At 35.0% G+C, this 22,998-nt stretch overlaps 4 protein-coding genes across 5 annotated transcripts; 2 read left to right on the top strand and 2 right to left on the bottom strand.

Moving 5' to 3' along the window:
• Positions 1-19: 19 nt before the first annotated feature.
• LOC117680322 (uncharacterized) lies at positions 20-3,314 on the top strand. 2 transcript variants are annotated; one of them, XM_066082189.1, is made up of 5 exons: positions 20-267; positions 1,084-1,296; positions 1,389-1,640; positions 1,738-1,793; positions 1,924-3,314. In XM_066082189.1, exons 1-5 carry the CDS (start codon positions 256-258, stop codon positions 2,129-2,131), a joined length of 741 nt encoding a protein of 246 aa, XP_065938261.1. In that variant the 5' UTR covers positions 20-255; the 3' UTR covers positions 2,132-3,314. The 2 variants fall into 2 exon arrangements, with proteins under 2 accessions (XP_065938261.1, XP_034325046.2); XM_034469155.2 differs by having other exon boundaries at positions 99-1,296.
• LOC117682786 (uncharacterized) lies at positions 2,163-4,924 on the bottom strand. The gene is made up of 7 exons (XM_034451186.2): positions 4,797-4,924; positions 4,305-4,541; positions 4,083-4,159; positions 3,851-3,955; positions 3,563-3,771; positions 3,199-3,363; positions 2,163-2,878 (listed from the first exon to the last, which is right to left on the bottom strand). The coding sequence occupies exons 1-7, from the start codon at positions 4,894-4,896 to the stop codon at positions 2,587-2,589; spliced, it is 1,185 nt and encodes a 394-aa protein (XP_034307077.2). The 5' UTR covers positions 4,897-4,924; the 3' UTR covers positions 2,163-2,586.
• Positions 4,925-4,932: 8 nt separating this feature from the next.
• On the bottom strand, positions 4,933-8,219 carry LOC117682787 (uncharacterized). The gene is made up of 6 exons (XM_034451187.2): positions 7,730-8,219; positions 7,277-7,438; positions 6,090-6,185; positions 5,848-5,934; positions 5,251-5,542; positions 4,933-5,079 (listed from the first exon to the last, which is right to left on the bottom strand). Exons 1-6 carry the CDS (start codon positions 7,957-7,959, stop codon positions 4,933-4,935), a joined length of 1,014 nt encoding a protein of 337 aa, XP_034307078.2. The 5' UTR covers positions 7,960-8,219.
• Positions 8,220-13,457: 5,238 nt separating this feature from the next.
• On the top strand, positions 13,458-20,421 carry LOC136274268 (putative nuclease HARBI1). Its single transcript, XM_066080713.1, has 2 exons — positions 13,458-13,999; positions 19,727-20,421. Exons 1-2 carry the CDS (start codon positions 13,458-13,460, stop codon positions 20,028-20,030), a joined length of 846 nt encoding a protein of 281 aa, XP_065936785.1. The 3' UTR covers positions 20,031-20,421.
• The last annotated feature ends 2,577 nt before the right edge of the window (positions 20,422-22,998 follow it).

Here is a 22,998-nt window from a genome sequence, read left to right as displayed (position 1 = left end):
ACAGGAACTGTGATATAGACTATAGCAATTAAAGGGATAGTAGCTACGATTTTGATATATTTTTCATACTGCTGAAAGTAACTAAAAACCAATATATATACATCAAATACTCAAACAATGCATCACTGTGTTTATTAAAAGCCTCCTAATCATTAATTAATTGATCAAATTCGTCCGAACTCACCGTATTAATTATGCATCGGAAGTTTTCCGACGTCTACCGAAGCTGATTTTCACATACCCGGATGCAGCGTAATGGATGACGAGGTAAGCACATGACAATGATTTTATGTGAAAATAAAATTATTTATATTCAGTGGAAGGTGTATTGCAAGCCTATTCATTCTTTAAAGTATTATTTCATCCATTTCTATTTAATAAACCGTAAAAATTAGTGAAATTTGTTTCCTTTCGATGTTGTGTACGTAGAAACATGAATGGGGTACCCCAAGGGGTATTATTACTTTTATTTCAATTACGTTATATAATATAAATCATCATCATAAATTGTGATCGTTTCATACTTACAAACTATATTATTATATACGGAAAAATAGGTTATGAAAATTTGATTAGCATCAGAATCGAGGTGTAGTGTCTCCATATCACCAGTTCACAACTGACGTTTTGACGTAATGTTTGTTATCACAGACTCCTGATTTTATTTTATTTTTATTTACCAACAAATCGCTCAATAAAACCAAAGATCGAAAAATTCTACCCCTTCTATTGATAAAGTATGATGAAAAAATCCTACTCCTAGTACTTTATATATACATTTATAAAGGGGTTGGATTTTTTGGGCCATATTGAATCACTTTTTATAAACAAAATTCATGTGCCTGTGTTATATGTTATAGAATTTACATATCAATAATAAATAAAAGATTTTACTCCTTATTAATATGCAATTCCATTTGACAATATTTTGAACATTTAAAAAAATATATTCTATATAAGAGGATAAACTACGTACTTATGTATATTAGGCTTACTTGTATATTATGATTACCTCCACCCTAGTGCCCTCCACTTACCATCCCATAGACAAATTTATACATACTCTAAATGCAACTTATACAGGTTTCAAGAAGTTCTATGTCTGATAGAGAGTCTTCCTCTAGCCCCGAGAGACCAAGCAGGGGCAGAGCCAGAGGGAGAGCCAGGGCTAGAGGTAGAGCAAGAGGGCAGGGTCCAGCTCGGAGACGGGGTGCTAGAGCTAGAGGAATATGCAGGGGGCCAAACAGACACGAGACGCTCAGACAGCGTGTAATAGACCGAAATCTTCAACTAAGGGTATACTATGATATCTTGTAACACTCTTCATTTTCTTGTATGTGTCGTATTTTCTTGTATAATTGATTTCGTATTTTCATTAAAATATTTAGAATCGTGTTGCCGAGATGACGGAGGATGCATTGAGAGAATTAGTGATGAACGTCTGTGAGAGAGACCCATCACTAATTCTCGACATCGTCGATCGGGCATCTCAAGCTGAAGCCGCTCAAGGTGGATATCATCCACTGCCCGGAAGCAATTCCCCCAATTTGTGTGTGTGCAGCAAGTGTCGGGAGATGCCCACCGAGGAGGAGAGGGTGTGCTGCAGGCAAACACCTTCCAACTGCCTCTCTACTTTGCCAGTAAGTAGTTCTATATGACGCACATATAACTAATTTTAATATTAAAACATTTAATAGAAATGTATTATAATATTAATGTAAATACCTATAATTTCAGGACTTTGACCTGATAGTTCTAGACCCATTAGTTTTGATGGTAGCTCGTCGGTACAGGTAAGGAAGTTTTTTTAAAATATTATTCTAGATCAATTTGTATTGTTTACTCCCATGACTTTAATTTTTAATGTTGTGTCCGCCTTATCACTGAAATGCCATTTCAATTTATTTTCATCTCTTTAAACAGACAGGATGTCCTTGCTGCTGGTGAGGACGACGACTTTAACCGGAGCAATCGCCACGCAGGATACCGGCAGTTTATCCTCTGGCAGCATGGGCATTTGGGGGCAGGAAACCGCCGTGTCATTCCAAGCTGTTGCACCTGGAGGATAAGAGATACTTATCCTGACAGTTTTGGACAATATAGGGGATTTGTGGGTGGCCGTCTGGGATAATATACATGTATATTAATAAACAGCACTAATGTTCAAATTTCAAGTTTCTTTTATGTTGAGCAAACACCTACATGTATATCATAAAAACTGTTCACATGGAACACATATCTAATTTAATTCAAAATTACATGCAAATGTAAAAGCAGAAAAATTGCTAGATCTCAAGCTGTTATTCTTTGAAAAAACTACATGTACACTTTATGTAAACGTGCATCTAGATAAAAAAATAAAGCACACTCATGAAATGGGAAAGTTCCACTTAAAATCACCTTCCCTTATGAAGAGCTTTGTGATCAAGAAGTATAGAAAACCTCTTAAAAATCCAATGATAAATAACATGACTATCAATTGAATATCAATTTAAGTACATGAAAGCACGCCTCATAGCTAATCATAGACATGTAAAATGTATGTCTATCATAAAGATAACAGGAACAGAGTAGTCCACAATGAGTTCATTCTACCCAGTAATCAATAGTTTTGTCCATGTCAACACTTGTTCTAAATCGTGATCGCTGTTCATGAACAATCTGTTGAGTAGGTGGTGGGGGGATTGGTGCAAGGTGAAATGAAACTCTCCTGGGGTCATCCTGCTCTAGAACCATCTTCTGGTTCATACCAATGGCATCATCCAGGCGTTTAAGGATAATCTTCCGCATCATCTCAGGCACATATGAATACTGTTTTGGTTCTTTACATGTTGTGACTGACCATCTACTACTTTTCTTCTGAAAAACTCTCTGGTACCTTAAATAAGAGAGAATATTACTTAATGAATTTCTATTCAATACAATAAACAAATGATCCACTATGCAAAGCATACCTCCTCATTACATGAAATGGTTTTTAAATGCATTGTATTATACAAGCACATGAAGTTTCCTCTCCATTTTAAGGAAAATTTCCTTGAACAATGCAAGTTAAGTCAAGAGAACTCGTTCTTTAATTTGTTTGCCTACAAGTTTTTGTATTCTAAGTTCAAAGTAGTACTATGTTCCTTGCACTATGAGATAAAATGTCATCAAAATCAACATTTCCTTGCTTAAGTTGACAAAACTTGTTATAACCTGATAGATCCATCTTTGTTTGTCATAACTTCTCTATCAATGTGACCATTATGGTCCAATGCAGCCAAGAGATTTCGACATCGGTAAGCAGGTGGCGTGTATGAATGTCGCTTCGATGCGTACATCAAAATGAGGTTCTGGAAGTTTTCCAACTCTGCTGTACTTCTGAAGTAATAAAAGATTTTCAATTGTAAAAAATAATATTTTCTAAAATAAAACATGGTTGAAACTAGGGTTAGCATCATAAAAACTCCTCAATAATTGTTCTAGAATAACTTTAGAATGTATATCTATACAAAAATATATTTTTATTTGTGATACTGTTAGAAATACTTTAAACTAAGAATTGACAAATGGTATGAACCTGCAGTTCAGATAATATGGGATGTTGTTCAATAATCTTTTGTCCAGAACAATACTCCTTAAGGAGACATGAGCTGGGGAATCTTTTTCTAGCCATCCCTTTTCTCTAGCAGATGTCAATGGACCATGTTCACACTTATTACTGGAACTGTATGGCAATATCCAACTGTGTACATTTACTACATGATGTAATACACCAATCCACATCCCCTGAAAAAAATTTACCATCTTAATTTGTCTTCTAACTTTAAATTACTAGAAAAGGGTTTTTATGACATTTTTAACTTACAACAAAGTCTTCTTTTGTAGTACAAGTTTGTGCTGTATACCAGTAATGGTTAACCACATCTTTGGTCCAGTCCAGCAAACCTTTATTCTTCTTTTCTTGACCTGCCTTAGTAAACATGAAAGCATCGCAATGTCAATGAAATTGCTATAACTAATTCATGCAAAGTTCTTCACTGTAGTCTTCAGTGTTACGAATGGAACAAGCACATGCCAACACAGTATATCATGCTTACCTTGATGATTTTTTTCCCCAAGTTCTTGGTCCCATGCCAAACATCAAATGAATGCTTGATGTCTGGATAGTTTTTCTCTATTAAAAAATATCAGATTTCATTTATCATTGAAATTTTTAGTATGTAAAAACATGAAAAATATTCACCTGGCTATGTAACAAATACAAAGGTACATGTATATTACATGTACTAACAAAAAAACTTATTACAGTTTATACGCACTCATTAGTGATGAAATCTGCACATGTGCATCAGTCACAACTTCTATAATTTTCATCCCCTTCTCTATAAGAAACCCAAGTCCATTTATAAAGCATGCCTTTTCCAAGTTTGTACTTTTCTTTTCTGTAAACCTTTTGTCTAAGGTGATGATGCATAGGATCTTTTTGGTAGTATACTCCATGAAGGTATAAGAGCAATACTGCGCGGAATGTCCCGGACTGTCCATTCTTCCATCCCCTTCAATTTTAAGAAAACATTATTGTTTAAGTTAGAACTACATCAATGTCTAATGTTATACCCTTACAGGTATTATATTTAGTTCTAACCAACACAAGTCCAATAAAACAAATGTTGCAATCAACCAGCTAACAATCCAACACAAAAATTGTTGGACTGTTGCATCTTCACTATCCAATATTTGTCCAATCTCAATCTTGTCAGGACAGAAATATTGATAGTTTACAAATGCATAGAAGCAATATTTGTATTTACCAAGAACAACCAAATCAACTCCTCTGAACTCCTTCAGTACTGCATTTTGGTGGTTTATCCAGTGTTCATCGACAGATGGGACAACATACTGGCGCTGCATTTTATAGAAGGTGCTTTTGCTAAGAATAGGAAGATGTTAAAATTTAGCAAACATCGATATCTTTTGGAAATTACTTCCTGAGAGGACAGTGCTTGCAGTCAGCATCAAGTCACCAATGTGTACACCTCTATTCAAGATTGGCTGGGAGCACCATCTATAAAGCGTGTGACCATCTGGACAAATCTGATAAACAAAAATAGACAATTGTATTAAGTAAATAGCAAATACAAATGGGGATAATGAGATACAATATTTTATACACAACTACTAATCATGAAATCTTATATATCTCAGGACAAGAAGTGATGACTAAAAAATGATGTGCAATTTTATATTTATGAATAAACACATTACCCATTTCAGGTAAAGGGCTGATGCAACAACTTCTTTCTTTATTTCTACTCCTAGTCCACAGCCTTTATGCGAACAAGTTTTCTGTATGTTTGCTGTAGCTAAATTCAGCAGCTGGTTGTAATATATCAAGAAAGGTTGATCATTCATAAAGCCTTGTATCTCTTCATTGGTTTTGATGCGATGACAACCAGGACTTTGACTAAAATCAACTTCTGTAGTCTCGATTTCCTCATCACTTATGCATTCGTCATCTTCATCATCATCAGTAGCAGCAGTGGTGTCAAGTCCTTCTCTATTTGATAAGAAAATGCATTGTTTTGAAATATAATTTGTATCTACAATTATTATATTTTACAAAACTATTTTGGCCCCTTATTGACCCTTCAACTCCCCCCCCCCCCCACCTTGCCAATCACCTGTAAGCAGAGAAATCTTAGTTTACATCTCTTCACTACTTATAAACACCAGACCCTTATATCTCAAGTAGTAAATAACTACTTGCTAAATTGAAAATGAGAGTAATTTATTTTCTTTTTTGGCTACAAACTTTATGGGATTGTATCACCCACATATGGAGTAAAAATTCATATTATGTACCTTAGAGTGATGTTAAAACTTGGTTCATAATCATCATCCTCTACATCATCATCTGTCATTTCCATCTCAGTCACATCAATGGTCAAACTATATGGGAATAAAACCAAATTACTAAAAATGTATTATTTTTTTATGCATAGGCATTATAAAATATAGTTCTTTGAATTTCTGATATCAGATTAATTTATTATTTACTGTGTAAAAAAAAAACAAAAAAAAAAAACAAAAACAATATGACTAACTCAAAAGGGTTTATGAAACTGTTTGACTCCTTCACAATGGGACATCGACAGCTTTTTTTCATTTCTTCTATTCCAGACATGTATACATCTGACTTACTGAAATATAGAAGGCATTCTTTTTTAATTACCACACAGCATAAAAAAGTCTGAATTCACAGTGACTTTTAAGGATTTCTCTGCTTGGTCAGTTGAAAAAACTATTATTTCCTATGTCGTTTGTAATGCGAGAAATGATTGGTTAACAAGCTAGGTGTAAATTTCCGAGCACCTGCTGAAGCCGCGGGTGTAAATAAAATGTGACGTCACAATGCAATTCTTGCTTTAATCAAGTGCACCTATTATAGATCTTTGTGCAAAATAATGTAACATGCAATGATGTAAATGAATAAATAATTTGTCAAAATACCTAATATATCTTAACATTCTATTGGTAAGAATAAATAATATTAATTGATTTCCAAGTTGCAAAGCACTAGTAAAACTATATATAATTTCAAAATTTGTATAACAGGAAATAAATTCGTTATTCAGGTCCAATCAAGGGTGTACGGGGATTTACCCTTGGGTTGTATTCCATACACCCTTCGTCCTGCGAACACAAGCCAGGGTATATCCCCGTCCATTCTTGATAAGACCTGGATAACTAATAGTATCATTGTGTACTTTGACAAACGATACTGGCATATGACCAATTCTCACCAGGGACCAATCCGCCTTGCCATGCAATGCATTTTTACATCATTATTAACAGTCATAAAATTATATACAAAAATGAAGAAAAAATGCGCTTGCAAGAATTTGTGCACTGTATTATTATTTAGTATTCATTTCTTTTGCTCTTTATATTAATTTTTTTAGGGGTGGGTGGGGGTGGATCATGGATAAATAATGGTTCAATTGGAAAAACTTATATTTGAGAGGGAAAAGGACTGAAATCCTTACCCAGACTCTAGCTATCTGGCTGCAGAAATATTATATTACTTAGTTCATGCATTTATGGAATATCTGTAGTGAAAATGTTTTTATATATATATCGTCTGTTGTCTTCCACATAATGTAAGGTAAGACATCAGGTATTTTTACTATGTATGTTTTGTAGTTTCTCTGCTACACAACATATCAATGAGACATTGCATATCAAAATGTTTACATAAAAACTTTGAGAAATTTGCAGAATAAATATATACTCAGTTATTTCCGCCTCTGAAGAAGTAATTCTTGACACATCACACTTGTATGGAAAAGACGATGGTCCTGGGGTAGAGGTAATAGGTGCACCCGCTGGACTCATGGGCTCGACTGTAGATCCTTTGGGAGAACCGAAGCAGTCTTTTCTATACAGTTCATACCTATATAATAAACATAAAGCATAACTAGTGTGCAATATAAATCGATGACAAAACAACTGCGATATCGTTTTTCAAAGTCCAATTCAATTCTATCATTACAATGTTTTTTCGGTATGACATCTACCCCTTGGGGTACCCCATAACTAACATTATCGATAGAGATGCTTCGGAAAGGAATTAAGACATCATAGATTGCATGCATGTTTTTCTCTGCCTAGATTAAAATTTGTTAATGAAATAATCTGTATAATATCGTGAATTATCACACTTTACTCAAAATTTAATACTCACTTGTCCAGTAAAACTTTCGCGACATCTGCATGGCTCTCGAGCTTCAGAGTGTCTTTCAACCCCTTCCAACGTTCAAACTGGACGCCGATATTTACTCGCGCCTTATTATAAGACGCCTGAATGTTTTGCCGATTTCGTTTTCTGACTGAATCTGTGAGAACACGTTTTCGTCCGCGAGTTGACATACCCGTGTCGGCCATGTCTTCTGCTATATAAAGCAATCTACGCATGCGTTATTGAGGCTGTCGAATGAGTTCACAAAAGGTCATATGAATACGAACGGACTTTAATTCAATTTTTGTCTACCAGACAAAAATTCAAGTCACTTGCCTATACTGACCAAGTTCGTCAAAACTATCGATTGGGACATAACAGAAATTGTATTTTGTTACAAAATTTATCATTCTAAAGTATTATTTCGCTGAATAAAAACTTTTAAAAATATTCCAAAATCGTAGCTACTACCCGTTTAAGCTATTATCTCACCAGGTCAAATTCCCGTTTCACACACATTTTTTTCGATAGCTAATTTTCCAATGTGTGCAAAACGGGAGTGTAGCGATGAGCAGAACAATAGAAATCGACAACTAATATGGCGGTAGTCGGAGATAAAAGGGAAATAATGCGTATTTATGAATTCATGTCAGCTTTAAACAGGTCGGGGAAACTATCTTGCATGGATATTGTTGACATTGCGCAGAGAGATGTGTACCGCGAACAACTGTCCAATCAGCGAATAAAAAGCAGTACATGTGATTTACTACATGTTTACGTTTTAACAAAAAACACGTGGTTTAGACTAATTTACGACTTGATTTCAAATGACTGCGGTGACTTCAATTTTTAAAAATTTTCAATTTAAAAAAAAAAACATGCAAAGATTAGGAACTAAATAAGATTTTTCATGCTCACATTAATAAACATTGCCGATTTTCCATGTGAAATAGTACGTTTAAATACCTCTCATAGAGTCTTCACAAGTCATTATATATTCCAGTATTTGATTTTCGTATCCATTGTATGTTGTGTTTTTCGCTGTTGTAGTGCTATTTGTTGACTTAGGGAATTAATTCAATATTTATTTGTTTTATACGATATAAAATGTTTTGGGGCAGTTTACGGTTTATAAACCGCGAAGCTAAAATTAAAAAAAAATATAAGAATTTAAAACTGAATTCATTTTCATACTTGTTTAATGTTGTATGACATTTATATAACACAACAGTTATAATCAATACGCATTTACATTGATCATTGTACAAATGTACATGCATATATAAGTAGTATGTGTCATTTTGTATACACTCGCTCTAATGGAATGCCATAAGTCCGAGTAGATGCATACACTTACTGTAAGTACTGTCTAAAAGAATACATGGATTAATATCAAGAGTACGCACCAAACACGCATCTCGTAACCATTAACACTTAGGATAACCACATGAGGTTTTGAATGCCTGACAATGTAAAGGGTGTTAAGAAAGTTCGTTCCGTGATTTACTTTAGCCTAGATTCATTAATAAACAACTCGTTTGTAAGTTTTTTGATTTTTAATAACCAGATAGACCACCTTTGTTTTTCAGTACATTTTTAATTCTGTTTGGCATTGAATGAATTGAAGAAATCAAATGTGTCTGAGGTATCTCCCTCCATGCTCGTTGAAGACGGCGGCGTAATTGGTCCATGGATGTCGGGCGCGGATCCTTGTAGGCCTCACTGTCCAGAATACTCCAGAGATTTTCTATGCAGTTTAGATCTGGGGAATTGCCCGGCCATTCTTCTTTCGAAATAAAGTTTGGTAAATTATCTTTACACCAATTCTGTGTTACTAGAGCAGTGTGAGGTGTCGCACCATCTTGAACAAACGTAGCGTGTCCTGGATATTGAACCAACTTTCGTTCATCAATCCTGCCAGTGTTTTTTTTGTCGATTCAGTGCAGGTTTAAGTTCTTTTTGAAGAATTTTATCTACATAATATCTTGCATTTATAGTTTTGCCGGATGGAACAATGTGTAGCTTTGACAAACCGTTTACTCCCATTGCACCCCAGATCATGACTTTGGCGCTTGACTTGACGCAGCTGACGTCGGGTACCTCATCTGACTGGGACCCCCACACAACATCGTCTTGTCGGTTCGGAACATGAAACAGATATTTTGAAGATTCGTCACTGAAGATGTAGTTCTCCCAGTCTTCAGCTGTCAAGTGCTTGTGATCACGAGCAAATTTCAATCTTTTTTGTCGTTGTGTTTTCGTCAGAAGCTGATTTCTTGATCGCTTAAATGCCTTCCATTTTTTTACTTTCCGTAAATAATTAAACACAGTCACATGACTTACATTACATGTAAAGCCCGAGTTCTTGAGTTCCTTGCTGCATTTTCTTGTTGATTTTCCTCTTTTGTATTTTATGTTCTCGACTTTCCTTTTAACTAGGCCTACTATTTTCGACGGTCGGCCCGATCTCGGTTGGTCGGTGAGCTGTTTATTTTGCTCTCGCCTGCGTCTCCACTTTGTTACCCATCGCTCACTTTTACACAGTTGTTTAGCCACATCTTTCACACTGATTCCTGCATCTAATAAAGCCAAAGCCTGGGCTCGTTCGTTGACAGTATCGACACTTGTGCAAGACGTCTGCTTTTTCACCGAACTCGTCATTTTGTTTGATGACGTAATATACATAAATGTTTACATCACTCTATGACACCACCAGAGAGTGCACATAGGGGAGGATAACTGATGATATGTTGAGAGAAAATTCTCTAGTATAACCAGTGTGAATTTGAAACAGAAATATTGCTTTTGTCAATTTATTTTTGTCAATTTACAACCAGAACGAACTTTCTTAACACCCTTTACGAACACCTCCGAGTCGAATGCTTTGGACCATGAAATCACGCAAATTCTGTCCTGACTAAAAAATCAGCGCTGGCAGCAAGGCTTTTGTCAACAAATAGACTTATACAAATGAATGCTGTTGATGAACCAAAATTTTTACCATTGTAAAATGATTGTTTGTGAATGTGAGCATGGAAATAGTAGATGATGATGTAAATTTTGTTTTAAGTGTACAAAATACTTGAAAAAATTAAATATGCCTTTCCAAAAGCAATTAGAAAAAGTAGCTTTTTTTAAACGTAGTATTTTTTGTAGTAACCCATGATGCATTTCAACAAAGGAATGTCATTCAGCTGATTGGTCAGTTTGTTGATTATATCTGTGCCTCATTTAGTATGAACATTTTTTTTTCGGCGTCACAGAAAATAGTTTTCCCGACCTGTTAAAGGTCATATGAAACGATATCCTGACCATATTGAGTTATATACGGGAATGAGTTCATAAGTGCCTATTTAATAAGACTGACATTGTTTTTTTGGATATTTTATGCAAAATGTGAGCGCCACAGTCGATCAAAATTGCTTAATCGGGAAAAGGAACATTGACTTACGCGGCTTACCTCCCTTGCTTATGACGTCAGTAAGACCCAATCGCCTTATAAAGCTATGTTGTGAATACAAATATCCATGTCATTTTGCAGCATTTTAAAAGAAAAAAAAATACTATTTCATATAAAAACTTGTATAATTATACAATAATCAACCACGTCAGTATTTTTTCTCTCAAGAAATGAAATCGTGTGCGTTTTTATTTACATGTAATAGCGTGTACATAATGATATTCAGTTTCGAGACTGCACGGAGAATAAATGATTTTCTTCATAGATCCACATGCTAGTATAATATAATTTTAATATAAGCATATTTATATGTTTTATTTTGATCTTTTTAATGAAATTGACAAATTCAAAAATAAGTCTGATCGTTTTTTCCCATTTGCACGTTCATGCAATTCATTAAGATTTTTTTTCTAAACAACTTGTAGGACTCATTGTGCCTCATTCGCTTCACGATTATATTGTTTGTTTCACTTTCAAATTCACAAATATGTTACCACTTAATTATTTTTAGTCTAAGAGAAATTTCTTCAAATGTTTTGCTTTTGAAACGTGTACTTGAATGTGCGGTGTTTTGATTTTAAAACGTGTATGTGCGGTGTTTACTCACAGATCCCTTTTATCTCACTTTCTTCCGCAATGTTTTCTTTCGTTTTTTTTATCATTATTGATGCTTGTTCTTAATAAAATCTGTTGATTATCTTCACATTCGTTCACAACTATTTTTATCAAACAACCGATTTATTTTACCGATACATTTCTAAATCCTTAAATGCCATATTTCCGCGATCTAATTTAATAAAACGTTAATATACACGTGTACACAAAGTATTTTCTAAAGATATTGCTACATGTATATATCAATAAGTCAGAAATTTATATTATTTCGAAATAAAATTTAAGAATAATTTTGCGGCATTTTATAGCAGCTCTTAAATACAAACTATGTACACAATGCCTCAAACATTTTCATTGGCCTGCCTTATATACTTTTTTATGTGACAAATTAAATCAAATCAATTTAAATGCTTTAATTCCCTTTAAATGTAGCTCAATCATTATACGTACCAAAGAAGAAAATGATGTTTTTATTTCAAAAGGATAAGGATAATTCATTAATCAGCTGTAAATGTTGGAGCATTTCTTTCGTTAAATTTCCACTCTTTTACTCTTGTGAGAAGCTGATATTAGATTTATTCATTAACGACCAATTAAAACTAAGTCATATGTAGGCTACTACGAAATCTAATGATCTCATTTGAAAAGAAAGACACGTTCATATATGCAAAAATTACTAAAATTTAATCGATAAACTACTGTAAAATTACACTAGTTTTAATGCATTGTTTACATCGGTGGGTCTTTGTGACGTCATAAATCCACAAAATCAAGAACGATAAGCGGGCAAGAATTTTTTCAGGTTCTCAGTTTTCACGGTTATTTCTCAGAAATGCAAAGGCAAACAAATCTTACATCATGTATTTTAACATTTGTTTATACCAAGCTTTATATTCATGAAAGAAAATCATAGTGTTAAAAATCGTTTCATGTGACCTTTAAAGAAATAACGATCGAAGTCTGGATTCGTGCTTATATTTGCTTTTGTATGATATAAGAAAGAAACCTAGAAAACACATTCACAACACAACACACACACACACGTTGATCAAAGACAATTACATGAACTACATATTTAGCTAAATTACAAACACAGTGGTGTTCCCAAATTAATTAAAATACCGGTGATTTACCGACAGTATCACTGAATATGATGTTACAATAATATGTGTAACAGTGATCTTACCATGTATCCAGGGGTCGTATGCATAAAAATTCTTAAGTGCTTAAGCATATTCTTAAGTAAATCCAAAATGGATGAAAGAAGGAAGAGAAAATTTAAGCCATGAGTTGATCCATTAAGATCCATGTCGACCACAGAATTACAGGCAAGATTCAGGTTTAATCAAGAGGGTATTGACTTTATAACAAATTTAATTTGTGATTTCATTGAGCCTCCGACAAACAGAAATTACTGTAGATTCCTAATTAAACGCAAGGAAATAATATCCGCGTAAAATCGCGAGAAGCACTCTTCGCGGATTAAAAAATCTCGCCATTATTTTTCTTAGAGTTGAGAACTATAAGAAATAAGGATAATAGTTCCACGTTCGCAATTTTATATTCTCGCGATTTGATACAAAACAGCAAGATCGCGGAATTAAGTACTCGCGAAATATAAGGAATTTACAGTATAGTATTCCAGCACATGTACAAGTTATGGTAACGGTGAGGTACTTTGCAACTAGACGAATGCAGCTGTGCAGTGGGGACAGTTTTGGTATTCATCAATCCACTGTATCGAGAATAATTCACAGGGTGTCCACTGCTCTCGTACAGCCTCATATTGTTAGAAGGTTCATATCCTTTCCTGTACAACCAGACATTATCAGGGAGCACCAGTCTGATTTTTTTGGCATCGCACAATTTCCGGAGGTTATTGGGGCCATTGACGGCACCCATGTTTGCATTCTGGCTCCATCTGAACATGAACCAGAGTATGTAAATCGCAAAAACTTCCTCAGTTTCAATGTCCAGCTTGTTTGTGATGCAAGCCATAGAATTCTTTACTTAGTGTCAACTTGGCCTGGAGCGACACATAATGCAAGAATCCTTCGGGAAAGTGGACTTTTCCAACTATTTGAAAGACGCCTCTTGCCTTTCAAATATCATCTCCTTGGGGACAGTGGATACCCTGCAAAAGACTGGCTGTTGACTCCATTTTTAAATCCAGCTAATGGACCACAGTCTCGTTACAACAGGTCTGAAAATACGTAGAAGTAGATACATTCTAATATGTTTGCACTACACATTATAGATAAAGTGTTGCTGTTCATAACATTAAAGTAGCTATAGTCTGTCCCAAGATATTTATGCAGCACATTTGGACGATTTTTGATAAAAAAAATACACTTACCTATGAAAGAAGTGCAATTGAAATAGTTGAAAGGGATATTTTCCAAAATAATTTCATTGACACATTATCATCTTTCACTTGGAAAAATTCACAGGAACAAAAACAGATTCCTTACGGAGATTTTTAATGGGGAATGTTTACATCTCTTCTCCATTCGGAATACACTCGGAATACATCGCGCAATATTTCAACGTTATCATCTGGGCTTGCTGCAATACAAAATCTCCGTAGACATCGCATTTTTTAGCATTGTATTGAAACCTGATAAGCTAACAGGGGCGTTTTGACTGAGAAATCTTGGAAATGTTTCATACTTTTGAATGAACATCGTTTGAATCCTGGGGTATTTATATATATCAAGCAATTAAGCCAAATGTGAATCAAAATATCTTGGGACAGAGTATAGTGACATTGTGGATTTAACTGTACAGATTACATCAAACGATAAAATGTAATAGTATGCACATTTATTTCATAGTGATTTTAAATTTAACGTTCGCAACGTCAACAAAAATGACGTCATCTTATTGTTATGTCATTCCGTCAGTGCGAGAACAAAAATAACGTAATAGTTCGAAGTTTTAGACACCGAGGTATTTATCTTGAAATATACCTCTTTTTTTTACACATTACTGATAAAATCGCATACTCCTTTAGCTTTAAGCAGACATGCAAGTTTATTTTGCCAGCTTACCTTAATATATGAGTGGACTTTACATCCCGAGTGATTTAATATGTTTTACGGTGCTACCGTTCTGGTGAGCGCAGCAAGAATCATACACATACCTTGCATCATTGTCAAACTAGTGTTGTTTAGGTATCAACGAACGTCAAAGAATTTTTTACAGAGTATTGCTCTGCAATAAGTATGCCAAAGGTACTAATTTTATTGGTTATGATACATACAGAGCAACCCCCTACCGAGAGAGAGAGAGAGAGAGAGAGAGAGAGAGAGAGAGAGAGAGAGAGAGAGAGAGAGCCCGGTCCCTCTTTGTAGGTGTGTAATTTCCCACTTTTAAATTTAATGGTTTGACTATATGCAATATCTACACAATTTTTTTAACTGATTATTTTTCATTTTAATATGTTTTACGGTGCGACCGTTGGGGCGAGCGCAGCAGGTGATCAAAAATGAATTATGATAAATCAATAAAAATAAAAGTAGTGACGTAAAGTACACGTATATGAAGAATGCAAAATAAAATAAATATACAAATTTTCTAGTAAATTTTCATTATTCATAATTCATAAGATTTTTTTTATTTATTTATATACCAATCTGATTAAAATCAGATCTTAATAACGCTCCGAAATTCTGATAGTCGCTGAACAAAGTGTAGCGACATCAGAATTTGTCGGAGCGGATCAAAAATCTGATTTTGATCAGATTGTTTATATACTGGTCGCACGCCAGTATAGAAATTATCTCAGATTAAATGTTGAATAATAAAGATTTTAACATAATGATTTAACATAATATTTCCTCTTTTCTTGCAGCAGACATTTTTCTTAAACAAATAAAAATTGACTTATCACAGAATCCCCCCTCCCCCGTTTAAAAAGAAATCAAATTTACTTATAAAAAATTTGTTGATCACATAAGGAAAATGGATCCCCCGGTAGCATGTAATACCGTAAATAGTAGTGAAAATAAAGACACTTTTGAGCAGCTAAAGAGCTTAATGCATACCACGCACTCCCCATTCCTCACCCCGATTAGAATTTTCCTGATTTTGAGAGTTTTATTTTTCTTTTTGCTTGTGAAGATTTTTTGGATGATGTTGCCATGCCCCATTTGAAAAAACGTTCCTGGAAATTACCGTAAATACAATGAATAAAATAAATGTGAGCATTCGTCCAAATGAGAGCAAGTTACAGCTGTTTCCTATCTCTGAAGAAATGTCTTGATTCGTTAGCTCTGCAAGATTTTGAGAAGATTTTGGTATTTATATTTCAGCAGATTTACAATAACTACTTAGAGTTGTTTCCCCTTATTGTGACGTCAAAGTTCACGTCGGTCAAGTGTAGTCTGTCTCTTTGAAAACACACTGGAAAAAACTACGCGAAAAATATTGACTGTTTACTTAAAAAGCATGCATGATGTTCTGGAAATTACACAATTTATCTGTTTCTCAAAAGTTTTACTTTGATTCTCGCGAGATGGTATCCAGTCTAGTGAGATCGGCCGACATTGAGGAATTGCATTGTGGGTCGAAATTTACTGACTCCGAAAAATTCTATCGGATCAATGTGCAAGAAATCCATTGTGACGTCACTCGAAAGGACGATAACTCCGTTAGTCTTAACAGTAATGGAAATTGGCGTTGTGTTATTTACAATGCATGTACATAGTCTTTTATCTTGTTCTCGTGAGAGTGTGAAACGGAAAACCATAATTACAGGGAACTACTGGGACGATTAAAACAAGGCATTACTGGTCCGATTTACTGACGCCAAAAAAAATCCGTTGAATGAATGTGCAAATAGTCCGAATTTTCTATTCACACACGCCTTGCCGGTAGAGCTCGCTTCGCGCCGGCGCTGCGCGCCGGCGAGCTGCGCTCGCTATTACTTTTTATATAGTTCAAAATGTCCTATTGTTTATTTCCTCCCTATACTCATATACTTACCTGCCTACTGTACATGCATGCACAATTAGCTTAAAAATGGATCGATATGACACTAAAGTATGGCTCTTGCTAGTACAGAGGGTTCCACTTAATCTGATCGCGGTTAATGTGATAATTCGGTTAATCTGATATAAAATGAAAACACCGATCCTTTTGCTACATGTATATAAGCCATTGGAATGTCCACACCTCGTGTATAACCTCTCACTGTGTAAACAGCTTGGCACGTGCCTAAAACTTGCAAATAACGGTGCTTCAGGGGATTAGTCACAGCTCAACGCACACAGATGGTCAGCTGGTCGATAGATGAAAGATACCGACATCGATAGTTCAGCCCACCCTCTAACACCTCTATATTCCTTTGTTTAATTAGTTGACACCCCTTTTGTGTACACAGTAACTCTTTACAGGGCATTAGTTTCACTTCAACACACACGGGTGGCTCACTTCTTCGTAAGATGAAAGCTACCGACATCGATAGTTGTTCCGGATGACCGCACACAGGACTGACCTTACCTGTGTACACATTTTACTGTTTTTCCATTAACCAATTGCCTGTGTTAATTTCATGCTAGGCTTTCACCTTGAAGAATTATTTAAACATGTAATTTCTGAATCAAAAGTGCTTGGGAACATGTGACATCGAGGAAATTCTGATTACTCTCAATATTTTACATCGGGGTAGAAAACTTAATGAATAAAATTCAAATTATTTGTTATCATGCATAATTAATTATTTAAGAGCATTCTACTATACCAGAAAAAGAATTAAAATAAATTGTCCAGGTGAAAAGAGGGAATGTTCAGACAATATTCCCTTATCACTTCCTGTTAAAATGGCCGCCGCTCTGAAACCACCGTAATGAACAGTGAAGAAGGGAAACATTTTCTTTTGAGCATTTACAAACAAAACAACGACTAAAATGCTATTTCATTGCTAATGCAAGGTAAATTATTACATTATAAACTATTGAGAAACAGATTATATCTTTTTGTTGATAAATCATGTATTGAAACAAGTTGTATTTTATTCTATACCAAAAATTAAATACCACAAAAACGCTAAATTGGTTAATGTGATAATCGGTTAATCTGATAAATTTTCTCTGACAAATTGACTATCAGCTTAAGCGGAACCCTCTGTACATATTCATATAATCTCTATGTAAAAAAAAATTAAAAACAAATCATATGTCAATGAGGCAGGTATCGCAGTCTATACTGAAATAGCTACATTGTAGTACACTCATTACAGATGTTTGATCCACCTCTAAATTTATCGCGGGAAATATAGCGCGAGGGCACTGTGACGTCATCAATGACTTTGTTCGTATTTGTTTACGTATCTCGACTCAATACGAAGGTATGGAAGCATGTAACAAGCATATGCGGTACTCAAAACGTGTCTTCAAACTTTAAGACACCGTCAATTACGAGTTAAAAGTCGGCCATTTTTGGCATAGCACCACGGGTGAAAAAAATTAGAGAGCATTATGGGACGTAGACAAAAAATTTTGTTTGATGAACTGTAGGTTTAGCTCGTTCTTTTTCCCGCGCACACTGGTTCTTAGAGCTCGCTTCGCTCGCCGGCGAGCTGCGCTTGCTATTATTGTCCCAATTTTTCTCAAAACTCTCCAATAATCCCAATTACAAATAAAAAGATGAATATATTTATTTGAAATAACGAACCCGACAGTTTAAGGACGTTGGATCCTGCGATCAAAAGTCTCTAAGTTTTTTTCTAAAGTATTTTTTAAATATCTACACACATATCTAAACCAAAATTCAAAACAAAATTTTGGGGTCTATATGCTCCTTTCGGTGCTGCGGTGTATTTAATATGACCTTTCTGCACTGAAAGTGCAAATTGCACATAAATCGCTTTTCCCTCTATAATTTTTTATCGAAATGAACCATGGTATCAAATACAAATTTACATTATTTAGAATTAATAAAATTAAAATTTTCATAATGAAAAAATTTGCTATTTCTTCACCTTATTGATATTTTGACCTTTTTGCACTGAAAAAAATCTATTTTTATTCATAAACAATTCAACATGCAATTAAATAATCTAAAAGTCTCAAACTTTTCCTCAAATTATGACAGACTTGTCAAAAGAAACTTAAATATTCAGAAAATAAAACCAAAAGTATGGGTCTATAATGTAAATTTTGAGATATGGCATGAAATAAGCTAATTTTAGGGGAAAATTGGAGTTGATTTTTTCTTTACCTTTATGAAATATCACTTAAACATGCCAATATATGTCGATAGAAATATTAAAATATTGTTGAAATATGTTTTTTGAAACAATACGAAGATATCCAAAAGTATAAACTATCTGAAAATTTGGTCTGCACGAAAAATAAGAAAGCTAGAATTACGGTACTCTAAAACAACTGAGTTATGAAAAATGTTCATTTTCTTCTTAAAAACCTTCCGCCACAAAATATAGTCCCTTACTTCACTCTCTAAATATGGAATATTTTCTTCACTATTTTATTCAATGGAGTTTATTTGGCATTTAAAAAAAGGAATTTACAAGTAGAATTCATATATGACACTGAATATCCAGACTAGAGTTGACACAAAATGGCTACCCAAAATCAGAGGACTGAACCTCTTTAAATTGCAAGTGTATGGTAATATCAACGGATCCGCCACCCGAGTTCGATTTTCTTTCTTGGACAGAAAGAGAGTTCCGGCGTATCCCGCCTCCCTTAGCACAGATTCAGTAAAGAGCTTCCACAATATCAGAATAGTGAAGATACTGAAATAGGCATCGGACTCCCCCCCCCCCGGAAAACATAATAATCACCCCCCCCCCCCCCACACACACACCCCTCGGGAAAATTCTTATGTTTTTATTATTTAATGCATCAGATATAACGTACAAGCCATTTAACCTCTCTTTCGTGTTATTGAATTAATTAATTAAGGTCGCACAAATGCACTAGAACAATTGTGGAAAGAACCATCGGGCAACTGAAGAGACGATTTCACATACTCCATGTTGAAAATCGACAGAGCCCTGACCGAGTCAGCCAAATCATCACAGCATGTGGAATTCTTCACAATATTGCGAAGATGTTTAACATCCCCCTACCACATGAGCACGGAGATGAAGACGACAATGACGATGGACCTGACGACAATGACAATGCAGACCACTTAGTTGGAGACTTCCAAACTGCTGATGGTTGCGCATTCAGAAACCATATTGTCGCAACCCATTTCACTTGAATGACAAATGAGGTACAATGTATATATGTAAATAATTTTTAATATTTTTCTTTCATATTAAATATTTGCAGTCTCCTCTGTTTATTAAGAAAACCGATTTTAATTCATGGCCCCACTGAAACTGACAGGACTGGAATATTTATACATTATCAAATGAAAACGTGTTATTGTTTAATCATATTCTTCGTAACTTAAAGCTGCATTTCTATAACAATAGTTATTGCAGGACCGAACCAATCTGAAGGCACATGTCTATTGTCTCCAAAGGTGTATGATAATACAATATACTAAATTCATCATTATTTCTGAAATGCTCCCCGCCAGAAAAAAAGAAGCAAAACCATGCATCAAAAACACAAACTTCGTAAGTTTCAAGATCTCCATATCTTAAATGCAGACAGAGTGTACCAGATTAAGGTCATATAATTATATAAATCACCAGTAGGATGTTTTCAAAATTCGATAAAAATATTGACAGTTATGGGAAATATTTAATATTTGTACCCTATGGAAATTAGAAAAGGGGTGGGGAGGGGTGTGTGTGGGCAAACTAAGGGGCACAACTCCTAAATATATTGATTACGCCATTCAGCACATGGGCTATGACGATGCAGATTTGACAAAGTTCACACTCAATACGAATAACAAGTGGAATTTTGGGCAATGGAAAAAGAAAGTGTGAGTGAATTCATATTGGAAATTTTATCACAATTGTCACGGTAATTGACGCACTTAAGGGGGATGTCTACACCAAATAAGTGTAGGAGATTTTTGTTGCATGCATTTGTTACTAATAATAGGCAAAGTATTCAACAATAATATACCTCAAAGTACAATACTCTATTTTTAAAAGAATTTTTAAAATATCAGTCTGCTTCCAGATAACCCCTTCTATGTCAAATTTTTTAAACATTTCTGTTTTAAAACTCTATTGAAAGTAAAATGTTATAAAGTTTGAAAATGAAAAACAAAATAATCATGAATGGAGTTTGTATGATTTTTATTGGAATCCACATAAATATGAAACTAAAATATTTAAAAATTCTTTTAAGGCAAATTGCTGGATGAAATCCCACAAAAATCTGAAAATACAAACAATATTCGTTGGTTAATGAGATGGAAAAAAGAAATTGAATGAAGTTGAAAAATTAAAAGAAATACTGAATTATTTCAAAAATCTTGGTTTGAAAGATCCTGTTTAAGAGTTGTCTTTCTTGATTTTACTTGGTCTCAAATATCTTGGGACCAATTTTCTAATTTAAAAAAAATCACGAAGAAAAATTTAAAAAAGGTAAAAGTATATGCTAAAATGGAGGAATAAGGTCAGTAGTGCTTATGATAATGTTTGAATCTGAAAAATTATATTTTTGATGAATGATGAATGTTAGTAGTTACATTGCCTTTTACTTTTTTATATACAATACAAATTATAAACAACCATATGCATATTTATACATACATTAGATGTCCATAGTGATACACATGTATGTGTGGTAATTAAAAACATGCTCTTTTTCAAGATTCTGTCGTTCCCTCATTTGGCTTGCAAATCCGGCTTCCACTGCTATTGCTAGCCTACCTAGCCACTGGCGTCGGAAGCAAATTGAAAGTTGGGAGGGGGGGGGGGCTAGACTAATCCTCAGAAATATTCAGAAAATGTAATCCCAAAATCATGGAAATCCTAATCGTGGGGTGGGGGTGGGGGGGGAGGTGGGGAGTATACCTATACTCCCCCCCCCCAAAAAAATTGCTTACCCAATTCCCCCCCCCCCCAAATCATGAAATTTCTAATCCGTGCGGGGGGGGGGGGGGGGGGGGGGCTAGTATGCTTCTGAATCCAACTTCTCAATCTTTCAAGGTAACTTAGGAACAATAATCTTTCCTGCGAAAAAAGTGTGTGTGGGGGGGGGGGGGGGTGAAGCCTCTATCATTCAATGTTTCTAATGGTAAGGTATAACTTTGCAAAAAAAGTGGGGGGGGGGGGGGGCTAAGCCCCACCCCCCCCCCCCCCCCCCCCCCCGGTTCCGACGCCTATGCTAGCTATATCTATTAAATATGGGAAGTTGGAATCAATTAATACAAGCCCACAGGGGCTCGTCACGAAGTTTTTTCAACCTTTTATATATACCACCTCTATACTATAAAATACACAAGGGAGGAATCAAAACTCGGAAAAATCGCTACCTCCCGATTTCGGTCGCCTCGTATTAATTCTTCTCGGACGTTAAACCCTGCACTCTAGGTATCATTAGATCGGTAAAGGACCATAGTTTTTAGGAATACCTGCAAAATTTAAACATCGGCAACAATTTCAGAAGTTTTCACGCATTTTCTTCCAGTTTACTCTCCGGTGACACTTTCTTCGATCAGATGTTGCGCACCAAATTTATTCATGCGCTCTCATTGGTTAATTTTGTTGATCAAGATAAATCGTACGTTGACTCGTATTTTAGAGGGATATTCAAATGGTGAGTGAAGAAGTTCTTATTACGTGGTGAGTATATGTATTAATTTTCATATTTATGTAGAAATATTTTAACCATACATCGGACATTCGGTAGGACGTGACTATGTATTTCTTGCATCAAAGCAAGTTTGAATATCGTTTGAAAATCCCTCTAAAATACAAGTCCGCGTACGAGTTATCTTGAGCAACATTGAATTGACCAATGAGAGCGCAACATCTGATCGAAGAAAGTGTCACCGGAGAGTAAACTGGAAGACAATGCGTGAAAACTTCTAAATTGTTGCCGATGTTTAAATTTTACATGTATTCCTAAAAACTATGGCCCTTTCCCGATCTAATGATACCTAGAGTGCAGGGTTTAACGTCCGAGAAGAATTAATACGAGGCGACCGAAATCGGGAGGTAGCGATTTTTCCGAGTTTTGATTCCTCCCTTGTGTATTTTATAGTATAGAGGTGGTATATATAAAAGGTTGAAAAAACTTCGTGACGAGCCCCTGTG

Source organism: Magallana gigas, chromosome 4 (genome assembly GCF_963853765.1).
Source record: "Magallana gigas chromosome 4, xbMagGiga1.1, whole genome shotgun sequence".
NCBI lineage: Eukaryota > Metazoa > Mollusca > Bivalvia > Ostreida > Ostreidae > Magallana > Magallana gigas.
Note: the sequence above shows the minus strand (reverse complement) of the source record. Positions and strands in the feature narration are given on the sequence as shown.

What these genes read in the sequence shown, in the direction of transcription:
- LOC117680322 (XM_034469155.2), top strand. Translation starts at nt 1,069, where the DNA reads ATGCAACTTATACAGGTTTCAAGAAGTTCTATGTCTGATAGAGAGTCT. An exon ending in ACCGAAATCTTCAACTAAGG is followed by an intron (nt 1,297 to 1,388) that starts GTATACTATGAT and finishes TAAAATATTTAG; the next exon opens with AATCGTGTTGCCGAGATGAC. An exon ending in ATGGTAGCTCGTCGGTACAG is followed by an intron (nt 1,794 to 1,923) that starts GTAAGGAAGTTT and finishes CTCTTTAAACAG; the next exon opens with ACAGGATGTCCTTGCTGCTG.
- LOC117682786 (XM_034451186.2), bottom strand. Translation starts at nt 4,896, where the DNA reads ATGCAGCGCCAGTATGTTGTCCCATCTGTCGATGAACACTGGATAAAC. An exon ending in CTACAAAAGAAGACTTTGTT is followed by an intron (nt 3,772 to 3,850) that starts GTAAGTTAAAAA and finishes AATTTTTTTCAG; the next exon opens with GGGATGTGGATTGGTGTATT. An exon ending in AACAAAGATGGATCTATCAG is followed by an intron (nt 2,879 to 3,198) that starts GTTATAACAAGT and finishes CTCTTATTTAAG; the next exon opens with GTACCAGAGAGTTTTTCAGA.
- LOC117682787 (XM_034451187.2), bottom strand. Translation starts at nt 7,959, where the DNA reads ATGCGTAGATTGCTTTATATAGCAGAAGACATGGCCGACACGGGTATG. An exon ending in GCGAAAGTTTTACTGGACAA is followed by an intron (nt 7,439 to 7,729) that starts GTGAGTATTAAA and finishes TTTATTATATAG; the next exon opens with GTATGAACTGTATAGAAAAG. An exon ending in CAGCCCTTTACCTGAAATGG is followed by an intron (nt 5,080 to 5,250) that starts GTAATGTGTTTA and finishes TTTGTTTATCAG; the next exon opens with ATTTGTCCAGATGGTCACAC.
- LOC136274268 (XM_066080713.1), top strand. Translation starts at nt 13,458, where the DNA reads ATGGTAACGGTGAGGTACTTTGCAACTAGACGAATGCAGCTGTGCAGT. An exon ending in CCACAGTCTCGTTACAACAG is followed by an intron (nt 14,000 to 19,726) that starts GTCTGAAAATAC and finishes TAATTAATTAAG; the next exon opens with GTCGCACAAATGCACTAGAA.